The 17182-nt window shown below is 37.6% G+C and overlaps 1 protein-coding gene across 2 annotated transcripts in view; it reads left to right on the plus strand.

Annotated features, from left to right (window-relative positions):
• The window catches only part of LOC117325523 (tyrosine-protein kinase SRK2-like), a 39544-nt gene that overhangs the window by 14997 nt on the left and 7365 nt on the right, over window positions 1-17182 (plus strand). For both annotated transcript variants that reach the window (XM_033881802.1, XM_033881804.1), the window contains exons 3-8: window positions 7388-7487; window positions 10830-10940; window positions 11440-11543; window positions 12486-12638; window positions 13957-14121; window positions 16596-16855. In XM_033881802.1, coding sequence (XP_033737693.1) covers window positions 7388-7487; window positions 10830-10940; window positions 11440-11543; window positions 12486-12638; window positions 13957-14121; window positions 16596-16855 — 893 coding nt within the window. The remainder of the gene's footprint in view (window positions 1-7387; window positions 7488-10829; window positions 10941-11439; window positions 11544-12485; window positions 12639-13956; window positions 14122-16595; window positions 16856-17182) is intronic.

Here is a 17182-nt window from a genome sequence, read left to right on the forward strand (position 1 = left end):
GGTTATCAATAAAAAGTAAGTAGGCCGATCAAACAGTATTTAATATATCATTATGTCCAATAAAAGGTAATGGTTCTGTTACGTTTTGTATGCAATCTGTGTTAAACTTAAACGGTTATTTGTTTTGACATTAATAACTTGTTATTTTGTCGAATTCCGTTTATCGTTTACCTTTTGCAAACATGACTTGCACATCAGATCGTTATTGAAGTGACTAAGTGAAAGAAACTTTATCGTGACTGTATATCGGCAAAACTACACCAAATTACAAGTGACATAACGAAACATTACATATATATTTACATGTATTGACCAGTCTTCATACTAAACTGATGAGCGACAGAGCGAAGTTACTATGATTATATAATGTTGACAAATATTGACCAAACTTTTCACCAAAAACGATAACTCGCTTAATTCGAACACTCGGATAACTCGAAGTTTTTTCGTGGTCCCGTCGACTTCGAGTTAACGAAGTTCCACTGTAGTTGTCTTTAAAAAGATACTTTTAACAGAGTATAGTTCCATTAAGCACTGTCTGAGCATCTACGAAGGTCTACGAACACAGAAGACACAAAAAATAAGCCGTACATCTTTCCTATTCCGTTTTCTTGGCATCAAAGTGATTACAGAAAACATAATTCAAACATGGTCTCACAAGATTGGTATATCTATCTGGATTTAGATAACTTTATTTTTATGGGTTTAACTTTCTGTACACTTGTCTTATTTGTCAAAATCTTTCAAATTTAACTTGCTCAGCTGTGTAGTTCATTTTATGCAGGTGTCAGTTATATTACTCTCACCAAGTTCATGCTAATGTTGTTCTGTTGAACCAAGTTCTAGTGTTGTTCTGTAGAACCAAGTTCTAGTGTTCTGTAGAACAAAGTTCTAGTGGTGTTCTGTAGAACCAAGTTCTAGTGTTCTATAGAACCAAGTTCTAGTATTCTGTAAAACCAAGTTTTAGTGTTGTTCTGTAGAACCAAGTTCTAGTGTTGTTCTGTAGAACCAAGTTCTAGTGTTGTTCTGTAGACCCAAGTTCTAGTGTTGTTCTTTAGAACCAAGTTCTAGTGGTGTTCTGTAGAACCAAGTTCCAGCGTTCTGTAGACCCAAGTTCTAGTGGTGTTCTGTAGAACCAAGTTCTAGTGTTGTTCTATAGAACCAAGTTCTAGTGTTGTTCTGTAGAACCAAGTTCTAGTGTTGTTCTATAGAACCAAGTTCTAGTGTTGTTCTTTAGAACCAAGTTCTAGTGTTGTTCTGTAGAACCAAGTTCTAGTGTTGTTCTGTAGAACCAAGTTCTGGTGTTGTTCTGTAGAACCAAGTTCTAGTGTTGTTCTGTAGAACCAAGTTCTAGTGTTGTTCTGTAGAACCAAGTTCTAGTGATGTTCTGTAGAACCAAGTTCTAGTGGTGTTCTGTAGAACCAAGTTCTAGTGGTGTTCTGTAGAACCAAGTTCTAGTGTTCTGTAGAACCAAGTTCTAGTGGTGTTCTGTAGAACCAAGTTCTAGTGTTCTATAGAACCAAGTTCTAGTGTTCTGTAAAACCAAGTTATAGTGTTCTGTAAAACCAAGTTCTACTGTTCTTTAAAACCATGTTCTAGTGTTGTTCTGTAGAACCAAGTTCTAGTGTTCTGTAAAACCAAGTTATAGTGTTCTGTAGAACCAAGTTCTACTGTTCTTTAAAACCATGTTCTAGTGTTGTTCTGTAGAACCAAGTTCTAGTGTTGTTCTTTAGAACCAAGTTCTAGTGTTGTTCTATAGAACCAAGTTCTAGTGTTCTGTAAAACCAAGTTATAGTGTTCTGTAAAACCAAGTTCTACTGTTCTTTAAAACCATGTTCTAGTGTTGTTCTGTAGAACCAAGTTCTAGTGTACTGTAAAACCAAGTTATAGTGTTCTGTAAAACCAAGTTCTACTGTTCTTTAAAACCATGTTCTAGTGTTGTTCTGTAGAACCAAGTTCTAGTGTTGTTCTTTAGAACCAAGTTCTAGTGTTGTTCTGTAGAACCAAGTTCTAGTGTTCTGTAGAACCAAGTTCTAGTGTTGTTCGATAGAACCAAGTTCTAGTGTTGTTCTATAGAACCAAGTTCTATTGTTGTTCTGTTGAACCAAGTTCTAGTGTTCTGTAAAACCACGTTCTAGTGTTGTTCTGTAAAACCAAGTTATAATGTTCTGTAAAACCAAGTTCTACTGTTCTGTAAAACCAAGTTCTAGTGTTGTTCTGTAAAACCAAGTTCTAGTGTTGTTCTGTAGAACCAAGTTCTAGTGTTGTTCTATAGAAACAAGTTCTAGTGTTGTTCTGTAGAACCAAGTTCTAGTGGTGTTCTGTAGAACCAAGTTCTAGTGTTGTTCTATAGAACCAAGTTCTACTGTTCTTTAAAACCATGTTCTAGTGTTGTTTTGTAGAACCAAGTTCTAGTGTTGTTCTTTAGAACCAAGTTCTAGTGGTGTTCTGTAGAACCAAGTTCTAGTGTTGTTCTGTTGAACCAAGTTCTAGTGTTCTGTAGAACCAAGTTCTAGTGTTGTTCTGTTGAACCAAGTTCTAGTGATGTTCTGTAGAACCAAGTTTTAGTGTTGTTCTGTAGAACCAAGTTCTAGTGTTGTTCTGTAGAACCAAGTTCTAGTGTTGTTCTGTAGATCCAGGTTCTGGTGTTGTTCTGTAAAACCAAGTTCTAGTGTTGTTCTGTAGAACCAAGTTCTAGTGTTCTGTAAAACCAAGCTCTAGTGTTGTTCTGTAGAATCAAGTTAATGCAATTGTTGTTTTAGATCTGTAGATTCGAGATCAGTTGTACACTTTACTGTGTGATTCAGGAGTTTGAAAGCTCTTATTAGTTTTGCTAGTTAAACATTTGTTTTCTGCTGTGTTAATATATACACATCACTAGCACTGTAATTAAAAGCGTATCATCTAAAGGCACACATTCTGGAAGGATTTCAATAAGTCTGAGCTTGATACACCTTTAACACACCTGAAAATTCAGTGATTTATCAGTATATTTAGCTGATGTCCCTAAAGTGCTTACTTTAAATTATTTTGCCCCTCTGGCCATCATGCTTCATAAAACACTACATTTCAGCTTACCACAGATACAGAGGTAAGGTGTCCTTTGGTATATATAATAGATCTTTTTCCTGGATTGTGTATACATACATATATACATTTACATTCAACTCCAAAACAAATTATATCAATGAACTTGCATTAACTGTCATGATATTGTTATATGGTGAAAACTGTGTTTACTGACATCTAGAAGGACTAAATTATATGTGGCAGGGTATACTATTGATGGGTCAGTATAGTGCCAGGGCTTTAATAAAGAAGAGAGTCTGTTGGGGCTGCATTATTGTGTCATTGAACATCCTAAAAAGGGATGTCAGTAAAAGCAGGTTTCTATCTATATAATCGAAATCCAATTTTAAGTAATTATTTTCAACTGAAACAAATCTTACTATGTTATGTTTATGTACTCTTATATATAATTACCTTACAAAGAAAAACGATTAAATCTGACCCCTGAATATTCCAAAATCTTGTCTAATGCAGCAAAATGCAGATATTATACATTCTTATGAAAGCTAGTCTACGAAATAAGACCAGAGTAATTGTTATGTCCCACTTGTCATATTGGACAGGTTCCTGTATATCTTATGATGGTATATACGATATTCTTTGAGTATACAGTTGATGACCTACTTCTATACATGTTCTATTGTCATTCCTGATTCATACGTGTATTCACTACAAGGAATTAAATCATGTCCTTATAAGGAAGTATATATATTGTTTACAGTAAATATAGAATGGATCCCATACTACTGTGTATTACTGTGTGTAGATTAATTAGATTATTCCTTTTGGTTATTTCGATATTGCATATGTGGAGAATTTATAAGCCTTGCTACAACATTTGTTTGGGCTCATAAATTTCTTGAGTTTTTTTTTATTCTCTCAGCCAAACTATACATATAAAGTATGAACACTATTGATTTAGAAGGTACTCATGGCTTTAATGAAACAATAGTAAGCTTTTGTTGTGTACATGTAGATTAAAGCATCATCTCAACAGGGCCTTGATCGTCTGAGGTTCTGAGGACATGTACACAACTTAGTAGATCTACTACATTGTATAATGGTCAGGTCATTTTAAAAGCAGGCAAGATCAACACAAAGGTTTAGAAAAATTAACTTTTGTTGTTGTTGTCATCATCTGTATATACTTTGATAACTAGAGTAACATCACCATACTTGTTCATTTTAATATAATTGTGAAAGAGTCAGAGTAGTATTATGATGACAAGCTGCATTGGTCCTTGTAATATTAAGTTTTCATTGAGGACTTTTTTTGAATGAAAAATAAGTTTTTTTATCAAACAATTAATTGTTTCTTTACCTGATAAATTAAGAACACACCAACATTTGTACTTCACAAACACTGAAATTTTATACGTGTAATATCGGTATCTGTTTACCAATGTATTCTGTATTTATATCTTATATATCTATCACAGTAATCTCAATCAGGAAGTTACCTGTACCAAGTGTTATACGATAACAACATTGAGGGGAAAGGTCAAAGTCTAGGTAGACGGTTGTTCACAGACACATTTTGATGTCATTCAATCAGGCAATGTTGTCAGGGACTAAGGTTGAAGGCAGACAGAGAATATTTTCTTAAGATTTATTGATACCCTCTCTCACTACTCCCGAGCATACCCTCATTCATCAATACTCTCTGTCATACCCTCTCTGAGTATCTCCCCACATACCCTCATTCATCAATACTCTCTGTAATACCCACTCCGAGTATCTCCCCACATACCCTCATCCATCAATACTCTCTGTCATACCCTCTCCGAGTATCTCCCCACATACCCTCATTCATCAATACTCTCTGTTATACCCTCTCCGAGTATCTCCCCACATACCCTCATTCATCAATACTCTCTGTCATACCCTCTCTGAGTATCTCCCCACATACCCTCATTCATCAATAATCTCTGTAATACCCTCTCCAAGTATCTCCCCACATACCCTCATTCATCAATACTCTCTGTCATACCCTCTCCGAGTATCTCCCCACATACCCTCATTCATCAATACTCTCTGTTATACCCTCTCCGAGTATCTCCCCACATACCCTCATTCATCAATACTCTCTGTCATACCCTCTCTGAGTATCTCCCCACATACCCTCATTAATCAATAATCTCTGTAATACCCTCTTCAAGTATCTCCCCACATACCCTCATTCATCAATACTCTCTGTCATACCCTCTCCGAGTATCTCCCCACATACCCTCATTCATTAATACTCTCTGTTATACCCTCTCCGAGTATCTCCCCACATACCCTCATTCATCATGACTCTCTGTCATACCCTCTCTGAGTATATCCTCACATACCCTCATTCATCAATACTCTCTCGTACCCTCATTCATCAATACTCTCTCGTATCCTCTCCGAGTATCTCCCCACAAAAGCCTTATTCATTATTACTCTCTCGTACCCTCTGCGAGTATCTCCCCACCATACCCTCATTCATCATTGCTCTCTGTCATATCCTTCTACGAGTATCTCCCTACATACCCTCATTCATCATAACTCTCGTATCCTCTCCGAGTATCTCTCCACCATACCCTCATTCATCATTGCTCTCTGTCATATCCTTCTACGAGTATCTCCCTACATACCCTCATTCATCATAACTCTCGTATCCTCTCCGAGTATCTCTCCACCATACCCTCATTCATCATAACTCTCGTATCCTCTCCGAGTATCTCTCCACCATACCCTCATTCATCATTGCTCTCGTATCCTCTCTGAGTATCTCCCCACCATACCCTCATTCATCATTGCTCTCGTACTCTCTCCGAGTATCTCCCCACATACCCTCATTCATCATTACTCTCTAGTACCCTCTCTGAGTATCTCCCCACCATACCCTCATTCATCATAACTCTCGTATCCTCTCTGAGTATCTCCCCACCATACCCTCATTCATCATGACTCTCTCGTACTCTCTCCGAGTATCTCCCCACATACCCTCATAACTCTCAGTCGTATCCTCTCTATCTCCCCCTTTGGCTCCTCATTCTTAAATCTACCTAGTCAAACTGGTCAAAAGTTATACCACATTACTTCCTGCATTCCTTTCGAGATTATGAACTAACATGCATCATCGTCTTAATCGAAAATAACTTGGTTGTTGAGTTTGGGACCAAATTTATCAAAGATATATATTCAAGACCCTTAATTACACAACACTCTCTTTTTGGTTATCGGTAAAATAAATCTGAAATATTTTATTGCTTCCGATGACCTTAAAACACGGACATTTAAGGTTTTTTTTTTTAATCTTTCATTGAACTATTTTACAAGCCAATTGAGGAAAAAAAGGGTCAGATTGGGAAAAAATTCACGAGGGAAAAGTACCGAAAGTCAGCACTTTAACAGGGGTAAAACAATCACTGAAAGTGTTTAAATGTTGACAATATATAGAGTGTAGTCTTGGCTACCAAATGACCAATCCCGCTGTTCTGTATTATATCATACTTGTGTTATTACATGGCACTGTGTCTTTGATTTATTAGTCTTTTACTTACAGTACAATTAGCATTTATTATATTTGGTAATTTGATCCTGAAAACTAAAAGTGAATTTCTGCTATGCGTGGTCTGTTCATTGTACATGTTTATGCTAGCGCTCTACATAATAATTATAAAGAACAGAATCAGACCTGACAATTTTAGATATATATGATTAAAGTTAAGGTTCTGATTGATTAACATCAAACATAATGAAGAAATCAGCCCTTCTTCCCTAACATTGATAGCTGCTCACATAACACAAACTCAAAACGTCAATGTTTATGTGTTGTATAGAGATGTTACTACATGTTTTCATGGGAAACTGCGGCTTGTTTATGTGTGTACTGGTATGCAAAAATGAAGCTCAGGTGCATTTATAGTTGCGTAAACCAGGAAGATTTAGTTTTAGCTTCTTAAACTATTTACCTGTAATGAAAGTTTTTATCCATAGCAATTACATCATAGTGTAAAATATAAACCATTCTTTCTAACATAATTGAAATATCATAAATATTATTATTTCTTCAGTTGCCTGTTTATGTTTCCTGATTAAAGGGCTTGATTTCACCATACAGGGACATGTATTCAAAGCATACTGGTATATTAATTATCTTGCTATCTAAAGTTCTATCTCAATGATTCTGAGAATGCCAGTCCATTTTAAATATAATTTGTAAATGAATGACATTCTAGATCTTTTCAATCCATTTGTAGGTGTTTGTTGGGCATGCTACTGAAATGTTTGGTTTTAAAACAAAATGAAAAAAAGATGTCTTACTTGATTTGATGTATGTTTCCAGCCCACAAGGGACAACTACGAGCTCTCTATGATTACGATGCACGTGCGGAGGATGATCTGAGCTTTAAAAAGGGTGACCTACTCTTCCTTCTCGATGACAGGTAAATACATGCATAGACCCTGCTGGGCTTTTTAGGTCATCTGACCCGAAGGGTCAGGATGACCTATAGTCATCATGTTTCGTCCGTCGTCGTGCGCCGTGCGCCGTGCGCCGTCCGCCGTGCGTAAACTTTTCACATTTCAAACTTCTTCTCAAGTTCCACCAGTGGGATTGAGCTGAAACTTGCCTGAAATGATGCTTGGATGGTCCTGACCAAGTGTTGTTATTTTTCGGGTCAGTCTGAAATCCAAGATGGCCGCCATGACCGCCATTTTGAAAACACATTTGAAACTTCTTCTCAAGTTTCACTGGTGAGATTGAGCTGAAACTTGCCTGAAATGATCCTGGGATGGTCCTGAGGAAGTGTTGTTATTTTTCAGGTCGGTCAGAAATCCAAGATGGCCGCCATGGTAACCATCTTGAAAAATACATTTTAAACTTCTTCTCCAGTTCCACTGGTGCGATTGAGCTAGAAATTGGTGAGGATGTTAAGGAAGGAAAGCCAATAAAGTGTTGTTATTTTTCGGCTTCGTGAAAACTTTGACATGGCAGCCACGGCAGCCATTTTGTAACATGATTGCGCAATCATGGTTCTTCCTTAACAACACCTATTTCAAACTTCTTCTCAAATTCCATCAGTGGGATTCAGCTGTAACTTACCAGAAATGATCCTGGGATGGTCCTGAGGAAGTGTTGTTATTTTTCAGGTCGGTCAGAAATCCAAGATGGCCGCCATGGCAACCATCTTGAAAAATACATTTTAAACTTCTTCTCCAGTTCCACTGGTGCGATTGAGCTAGAAATTGGTGAGGATGTTAAGGAAGGAAAGCCAATAAAGTGTTGTTATTTTTCGGCTTCGTGAAAACTTTGACATGGCAGCCACGGCAGCCATTTTGTAACATGATTGCGCAATCATGGTTCTTCCTTAACAACACCTATTTCAAACTTCTTCTCAAATTCCATCAGTGGGATTCAGCTGTAACTTACCAGAAATGATCCTGGGATGGTCCTGACCAAGTGTTGTTATTTTTCAAGTCGGTCAGAAATCCAAGATGGCCGCCATGGCAACCATCTTGAAAAACACATTTTAAACTTCTTCTCCAGTTCCGCTGGTGCGATTGAGCTCGAAATTGGTGAGGATGTTAAGGAAGGAGAGCCAATAAAGTGTTGTTATTTTTCGGCTTTGTAAAAACTTCGACATTGCAGCCACGGCAGCCATTTTGTAAAATGATTGCGCAATCATGGTTCTTATGAACAAGACCTATTTCAAACTTCTTCTCAAATTCCACCAGTGGGATTCAGCTCTTACTTAACAGAAATGATCCTGAGATAGTCCTGACCAAGTGTTGTTATTTTTAAAGTCGATCAGAAATCCAAGATGGCCATCATGGCAACCATCTTGAAAAACACATTTTAAACTTCTTCTCCAGTTTCACTGGTGCCATTGAGCTGGAAATTGGTGAGGATGTTAAGGACGGGGAGCCAACAAAGTGTTGTTATTTTTCGGCCTCGTAAAAACTTTGAAATGGCAGCCACGGTGGCCATTTTGTAACATGATTGCGCAATCATGTTTTTCCTGAACAACACGTATTTCAAACTTCTTCTCAAATTCCACCCTTGGGATTTGGCTCTAACTTACCAGAAATGATCCTGAGATGGTCATGGCCAAGTGTTATTATTTTTAAGGTAGGTCAGAAATCCAAGATGGCCGCCATGGCCAACAGTGCCACTAAACCTGCAGAGAATGCATACTACAATATTATAAGGGTCTTTAATTTAGAGTCAGATGACCGTTAAGGCCCCTGGGCCTCTTGTTCTGTTTGGTGATGACTTGTTGTCTCCACACAAATTTATGAAGACCATCACATACCCATAATGCAAGTGAGCTTATTCATTGTATGACCTCTGTCATGTGGTGTCACTTTTTTCCATTTGAACAAATTCTCAATAACCAAAAGGCCTAAGATAATGATATTGCCTAGTACTATGCTGAGAAAACTGCTACAAAGTTTGTACAAATGAATGAACTAGTTTCAAGGACAATGGAGTCAGATCTGTTAAAATCCTTAAATAACTTCTCAATAGAGAGGCAAAAGGCCATGATGTTGGGCCAGTAGCATGCTGGGATGTAGGGCTACTAAATTTGTTTCAAATCATTCACCTTTAAGACCACAGGTTTCAAATAGATTGAAAGCTTTACACAACTTTTCCAGAAAGAAACCCATGGACATGATATTTGGCCTGTAGCATACTGGGATGAAAGGCTATGGATTGTTGAAATGAATTAACTTAGCATACTTTCATCTGTCAATTAAATTTGTATTCAGCTAAATAGCCACATTAATGTCATGGATCAGCTTTAAAGTTGCATTAGTAGCAAGTGAGGCACTACATGTCCATTGGGTCTCTTGTTCTAGAAGATAGGCTTTGGAAAAAAAATACAAATGACTATAATGACTATACTTCTAACGTGGCCATGATTTGGTAGTGAAGAGGATCAAGATCTAGTGAGATAGAAATTTGAGTAAATAGATTGAATACGAGGATCTACTGCTGAGGAGACTTGAGGTGGGAGTAGATCGTTTGTGTATGAAGGAGAGTTTTCCTGTTGTTTTCCTCCATCACATATCTTCCTTGTAACCTTGAACCCTTTAATTTTCCAGCAGAAACCAGGAAGTGTTTTTGTCCAGGTTTGAGCTTATGTTTAACTTTGTTTAAACGAGCTTTGTAGCCTATCATCATCATTATCTGATGATGATGATGATGAACTATTAATGCTCTCAAGTTTCAGTTGACCTATTGAGATCACCTTTTGTCCGGCATCATGTATATGTGTCGTCCGTCATAAGCAATTTACATTTTCAGCTTCTCCAAAGCTGTCAAACCAATTTCAACTTTTTTGACCAAGGTCAACCAAAATTGTGAATTATATAATTCGGGGATCTCATGTTTCCTCGTGGGGAGGAGGTAAAGTTTACTATAGTTTATATAGGGAAAACACATGTTTTGACCATAGTTTGTTCCAATGGCCATTATAATACAAACTTGGTTAGAATTGTCAGTATGGGATGTCTATTGAATAGTATGTTCATATTGACACTGACTGATCATGACCCAGGGGACTTGAGGGGTGGGGCCAAAAAGGGTCAAATTAACTGAAATTTCAAAAAAATTCTTCTCAAGACCCAAAGATAGAATCAAGTACTCTTCATAGATGGAAGGGTCTTAAGGTCCTTTACCAAACTTGTGAATTTCATGATTCAGTGTCTTGCGTTTGCCCCTGGGGAGGGAGTAAAGTTTACTATAGTTTATTGTGTTACATACTTTTTGCTGTCTACCACAGTGATGCTGACTGGTGGCTAGCGAAACACACAGATTCCAAGGAAAATAACCAGGAAGGTGGTTATATTCCCCGTAACTATGTGGCAAAGGAAGACACATTGGATGCCTATGAGTAAGTATCTGGTTTAAAATTAAAACAATAAGTTTACCAGATAGTAACAAGCCCTAGTCCTTTTGAGGTGTACTCATACTTTAAAAGACTTGTCAAACATCTAAGTTAAGGACATTTTTAATGTAAAATTCTAGAAAGAAAATAATATATTTAAATATTTATATTAATGATTATATTATACATTCTCTTCCACATAGACCCTAAGGTTAAATATGTTAAATGTTCTGAACCACAAACTCAAAAGAAAATGTATAGCATCAAGGACAGTTTCCTGACATGCCTTGATGACAGAAATATAGTAACCCTTTTTGGTATCTAGGTAGTAATACACGATGTTCACTGTAAAAATAGACCGAGAAGGACAATAGGTCTACCTGGTTCTCCTGTTTGTATCTATACAAGTTCTCCATGTTATATTCGTGTTTGTTATAAAGGTATAACAAGAAGATGCTGGTTAGCCCTATTTATTTGTTCATCATATATTCCTCATTCCTTTTAGATGGTTCATGGGAAGTCTCTCCAGAAAGGAGAGTGAACGACTCCTTCTAGGGCATGGCACAGAGCCGGGCACCTTCTTGATCAGAGAAAGTGAAACGAGCCCAGGTAAGTCAGCATAAAAAATATATCTTTTTGTTTGGTAAACATAGGTAAATCTCTTTGTTTGTCAGTAACAGGTAAATCTCTTTGTTTGTCATTATCAGGTAAATCTCTTTGTTTGTCAGTATCAGGTAAATCTCTTTGTTTGTCAGTATCGGGTAAATCTCTAGGTGTGTCAGTATCAGGTAAATCTCTTTGTGTCTGTATCAGGTAAAGCTCTATGTTTGTCAGTATCGGGTAAATATCTATGTTTGTCAGTATCAGGTAAATCTCTGTTTGTCAGTATCAGGTAAATCTCTGTTTGTCAGTATCAGGTAAATCTCTTTGTTTGTCAGTAACAGGTAAATCTCTTTGTCTGTCAGTATCAGGTAAATCTCTTTGTTTGTCAGTAACAGGTAAATCTCTTTGTTTGTCATTATCAGGTAAATCTCTTTGTTTGTCAGTATCTGGTAAATCTCTTTGTTTGTCAGTATCAGGTAAATCTCTAGGTGTGTCAGTATCAGGTAAATCTCTTTGTCTGTCAGTATCGGGTAAATCTCTTTGTTTGTCAGTAACAGGTAAATCTCTAGGTTTGTCAGTATCAGGTAAATCTCTTTGTTTGTCAGTAACAGGTAAATCTCTAGGTTTGTCAGTATCAGGTAAATCTCTATGTTTGTCAGTATCAGGTAAATCTCTTTGTTTGTCAGTATCAGGTAAATCTCTAGGTTTGTCAGTAACAGGTAAATCTCTAGGTTTGTCAGTAACAGGTAAATCTCTTTGTTTGTTAGTAACGGGTAAATCTCTTTGTTTGTCAGTATCAGGTAAATCTCTTTGTTTGTCAGTATCAGGTGAATCTCTTTGTCAGTATCAGGTAAATCTCTTTGTTTGTCAGTATCAGGTAAATCTCTAGGTTTGTCAGTAACAGGTAAATCTCTATCTAAAGGTCAATGAATGTACGATCTGTTACAGGTAATTATGTACTCTCTGTACATGACCATGAGGCCACCAAAGGGGACACAGTCAAACACTACAAAATTCGCAACATGGATGACAACAAAGGCTACTACATTGCAGCACGAAGGGTACTGGACAGTCTGCCAGAACTCATACACCATTACTCAGGTAAATATGATACAGATGATACTCAAAGTAATTATGATACAGGTAGTACACAGGTAAATATGATACAGATGATACTCAAAGTAATTATGATACAGGTAGTACACAGGTAAATATGATACAGGTAGTATACAGGTAAATATGATACAGATGATACTCAAAGTAATTATGATACAGGAAGTACACAGGTAAATATGATACAGATGATACTCAAAGTAATTATGATATTGGTATTACACAGGTAAATATGATACAGATGATACTCAAAGTAATTATGATACAGGTAGTACGCAGGTAAATATGATACAGATGATACTCAAAGTAATTATGATATTGGTAGTACACAGGTAAATATGATACAGATGATACTCAAAGTAATTATGATATTGGTATTACACAGGTAAATATGATACAGATGATACTCAAAGTAATTATGATACAGGTAGTACGCAGGTAAATATGATACAGATGATACTCAAAGTAATTATGATATTGGTAGTACACAGGTAAATATGATACAGATGATACTCAAAGTAATTATGATATAGGTAGTACACAGGTAAATATGATACAGATGATACTCAAAGTAATTATGATACAGGTAGTACACTGATAAATATGATACAGGTAGTATACAGGTAAATATGATACAGGTAGTACACACGTAAATATGATACAGGTAGTACATAGGTAAATATCATACAGATGATACTCAAAGTAATTATGATATAGGTAGTACAGACGTAATTATGATACAGGAACTGTAAACATAGTTATTTTAGCGGGTGGTTAATTTGGCGATCGACCCACCTTCGTTTTTGTTCGATATTACGCAAATTGATTTCAAAATAATAGGCATAGGGGAAATTTTTACAATCAAAAGGACTGCATGTAATTAGAAAAGACTATTTGGTATGGCTGACAAAGATAAGATTACGGTGAGACATTAACATAGGGATATTTGGTATGGCCGACAAAGATAAGATTACGGTGAGACATTAACATAGGGATATTTGGTATGGCCGACAAAGATAAGATTACGGTGAGACATTAACATAGGGATATTTGGTATGGCCGACAAAGATAAGATTACGGTGAGACATTAACATAGGGATATTTGGTATGGCCGACAAAGATAAGATTACGGTGGGACATTAACATAGGGATATTTGGTATGGCCGACAAAGATAAGATTACGGTGAGACATTAACATAGGGATATTTGGTATGGCTGACCGAGGTAAGACTAAATAGATAGACAGGTAATCTGTTTTATATGACTGTATAAGCTAAGATGTTAAATGGTAATTATGTATTTGCAGAAGGATCAGATGGATTATGTCGGATGCTTACAAAACCATGTCCAAAGCCAAAACCTGTTATGGATGACTTGTCCCGTGAAACTAAAGACGCCTGGGAGATAAGTCGTAGCACGTTGGAATTCTCAAAGAAACTGGGAGCAGGGCAGTTTGGAGAAGTTTGGAAGGGTAAGTAGAAAACCAGTGACATTAGCAGGGATCAGAACAGTTTGGAGAGGTTTGGAAGGGTTAGTAGAAAACCTGTGACATTAGCAGGGATCAGAACAGTTTGGAGAGGTTTGGAAGGGTTAATAGAAAACCAGTGACATTAGCAGGGATCAGAACAGTTTGGAGAGGTTTGGAAGGGTTAGTAGAAAACCAGTGACATTAGCAGGGATCAGAACAGTTTGGAGAGGTTTGGAAGGGTAAGTAGAAAACCAGTGACATTAGCAGGGATCAGAACAGTTTGGAGAGGTTTGGAAGGGTTAGTAGAAAACCAGTGACATTAGCAGGGATCAGAACAGTTTGGAGAGGTTTGGAAGGGTAAGTAGAAAACCAGTGACATTAGCAGGGATCAGAACAGTTTGGAGAGGTTTGGAAGGGTAAGTAGAAAACCTGTGACATTAGCAGGGATCAGAACAGTTTGGAGAGGTTTGGAAGGGTTAGTAGAAAACCAGTGACATTAGCAGGGATCAGAACAGTTTGGAGAGGTTTGGAAGGGTTAGTAGAAAACCTGTGACATTAGCAGGGATCAGAACAGTTTGGAGATGTTTGGAAGGGTTAGTAGAAAACCAGTGACATTAGCAGGGATCAGAACAGTTTGGAGAGGTTTGGAAGGGTTAGTAGAAAACCAGTGACATTAGCAGGGATCAGAACAGTTTGGAGAGGTTTGGAAGGGTAAGTAGAAAACCAGTGACATTAGCAGGGATCAGAACAGTTTGGAGAGGTTTGGAAGGGTTAGTAGAAAACCTGTGACATTAGCAGGAATCAGAACAGTTTGGAAAGGTTTGGAAGGGTTAGTAGAAAACCAGTGACATTAGCAGGGATCAGAACAGTTTGGAAAGGTTTGGAAGGGTTAGTAGAAAACCTGTGACATTAGCAGGGATCAGAACAGTTTGGAGAGGTTTGGAAGGGTTAGTAGAAAACCAGTGACATTAGCAGGGATCAGAACAGTTTGGAAAGGTTTGGAAGGGTTAGTAGAGAACCTGTGACATTAGCAGGGATCAGAACAGTTTGGAAGGTTTGGAAGGGTTAGTAGAAAACCTGTGACATTAGCAGGGATCAGAACAGTTTGGAGAGGTTTGGAAGGGTTAGTAGAAAACCAGTGACATTAGCAGGGATCAGAACAGTTTGGAAAGGTTTGGAAGGGTTAGTAGAAAACCTGTGACATTAGCAGGGATCAGAACAGTTTGGAGAGGTTTGGAAGGGTTAGTAGAAAACCAGTGACATTAGCAGGTATCAGAACAGTTTGGAAAGGTTTGGAAGGGTTAGTAGAAAACCTGTGACATTAGCAGGGATCAGAACAGTTTGGAGAGGTTTGGAAGGGTTAGTAGAAAACCAGTGACATTAGCAGGTATCAGAACAGTTTGGAGAGGTTTGGAAGGGTTAGTAGAAACCCTGTGACATTAGCAGGGATCAGAACAGTTTGGAGAGGTTTGGAAGGGTTAGTAGAAAACCTGTGACATTAGCAGGGAGCAGGGCAGTTTGGAAAAGTTTGGAAGGGTTAGTAGAAAACCAGTGACATTAGCAGGGAGCAGGGCAGTTTGGAGAGGTTTGGAAGGGTTAGTAGAAAACCTGTGACATTAGCAGGGATCAGAACAGTTTGGAAAGGTTTGGAAGGGTTAGTAGAAAACCTGTGACATTAGCAGGGATCAGAACAGTTTGGAGAGGTTTGGAAGGGTTAGTAGAAAACCTGTGACATTAGCAGGGATCAGAACAGTTTGGAGAGGTTTGGAAGGGTTAGTAGAAAACCAGTGACATTAGCAGGTATCAGAACAGTTTGGAGAGGTTTGGAAGGGTTAGTAGAAACCCTGTGACATTAGCAGGGATCAGAACAGTTTGGAGAGGTTTGGAAGGGTTAGTAGAAAACCTGTGACATTAGCAGGGAGCAGGGCAGTTTGGAAAAGTTTGGAAGGGTTAGTAGAAAACCAGTGACATTAGCAGGGAGCAGGGCAGTTTGGAGAGGTTTGGAAGGGTTAGTAGAAAACCTGTGACATTAGCAGGGATCAGAACAGTTTGGAAAGGTTTGGAAGGGTTAGTAGAAAACCTGTGACATTAGCAGGGATCAGAACAGTTTGGAGAGGTTTGGAAGGGTTAGTAGAAAACCTGTGACATTAGCAGGGAGCAGGGCAGTTTGGAAAAGTTTGGAAGGGTTAGTAGAAAACCAGTGACATTAGCAGGGAGCAGGGCAGTTTGGAGAGCTGTGTTTGCAGAAATGGGAAAGATTTCCAAAGCTTTCTTAGCAGAAACAGAGAAGGATTTCTAGTACTTTTTTAGCAGAGATGGAAAGCTTTCCAGAGTTTAGATTACTGAATTCTGCTATAAGAAGGAAAACGTGGCATTGAATGAAAAAAATATTTTAACTTTGAAAAAAAATTAATTCCAAGGAATTAAGTAGTGAATGAACAGTTTATACCAAATTTAACTTTCTTTTCTTCTTCTAGGATCCTGGAACAAGACCACAGAAGTTGCTATCAAGACTTTAAAGGAAGGCTCAATGACACCAGCTGCCTTCCTGGCTGAGGCTCACATCATGAAGCAGTGCAAACATGACAAGTTGGTGCGACTGTATGCCGTCTGCTCTGAACAGGAGCCAATCTACATTGTCACCGAGCTCATGTCTCACGGCAGTCTTCTCGATTACCTCAGAGATGATGAACGAATGCTCATCAAATTTCCGCAGCTAGTTGATATATCTGCACAGGTAAATTTCCATGACAGGTTTCTGCTGTAGTTAATGATAACATTCTTATTAGAGATATAATTGGTTAGATGTTTGTCACCTGTAAATATTTATAACTAAGTCACACATGATAAAGATCAAAAGTACTTTCATTTCAGTAAATTTTATTAGGAAAAGACAATAGACTGGAAGTAAATTTACTAAGATAAGATATATTTTTCACAAAATTGAACAAAATTTGATCACTACCTGAAACTGTTTACCTAGAATCCATTAGAAGCCACATAAAAAACTTTAACACTTTCATGTTGGTAGATGCAGCAGGGGTTTTAAGTAACATACTTTTCA

This window comes from Pecten maximus, chromosome 4 (genome assembly GCF_902652985.1).
Source record: "Pecten maximus chromosome 4, xPecMax1.1, whole genome shotgun sequence".
Classification (NCBI taxonomy): Eukaryota; Metazoa; Mollusca; class Bivalvia; order Pectinida; family Pectinidae; genus Pecten; species Pecten maximus.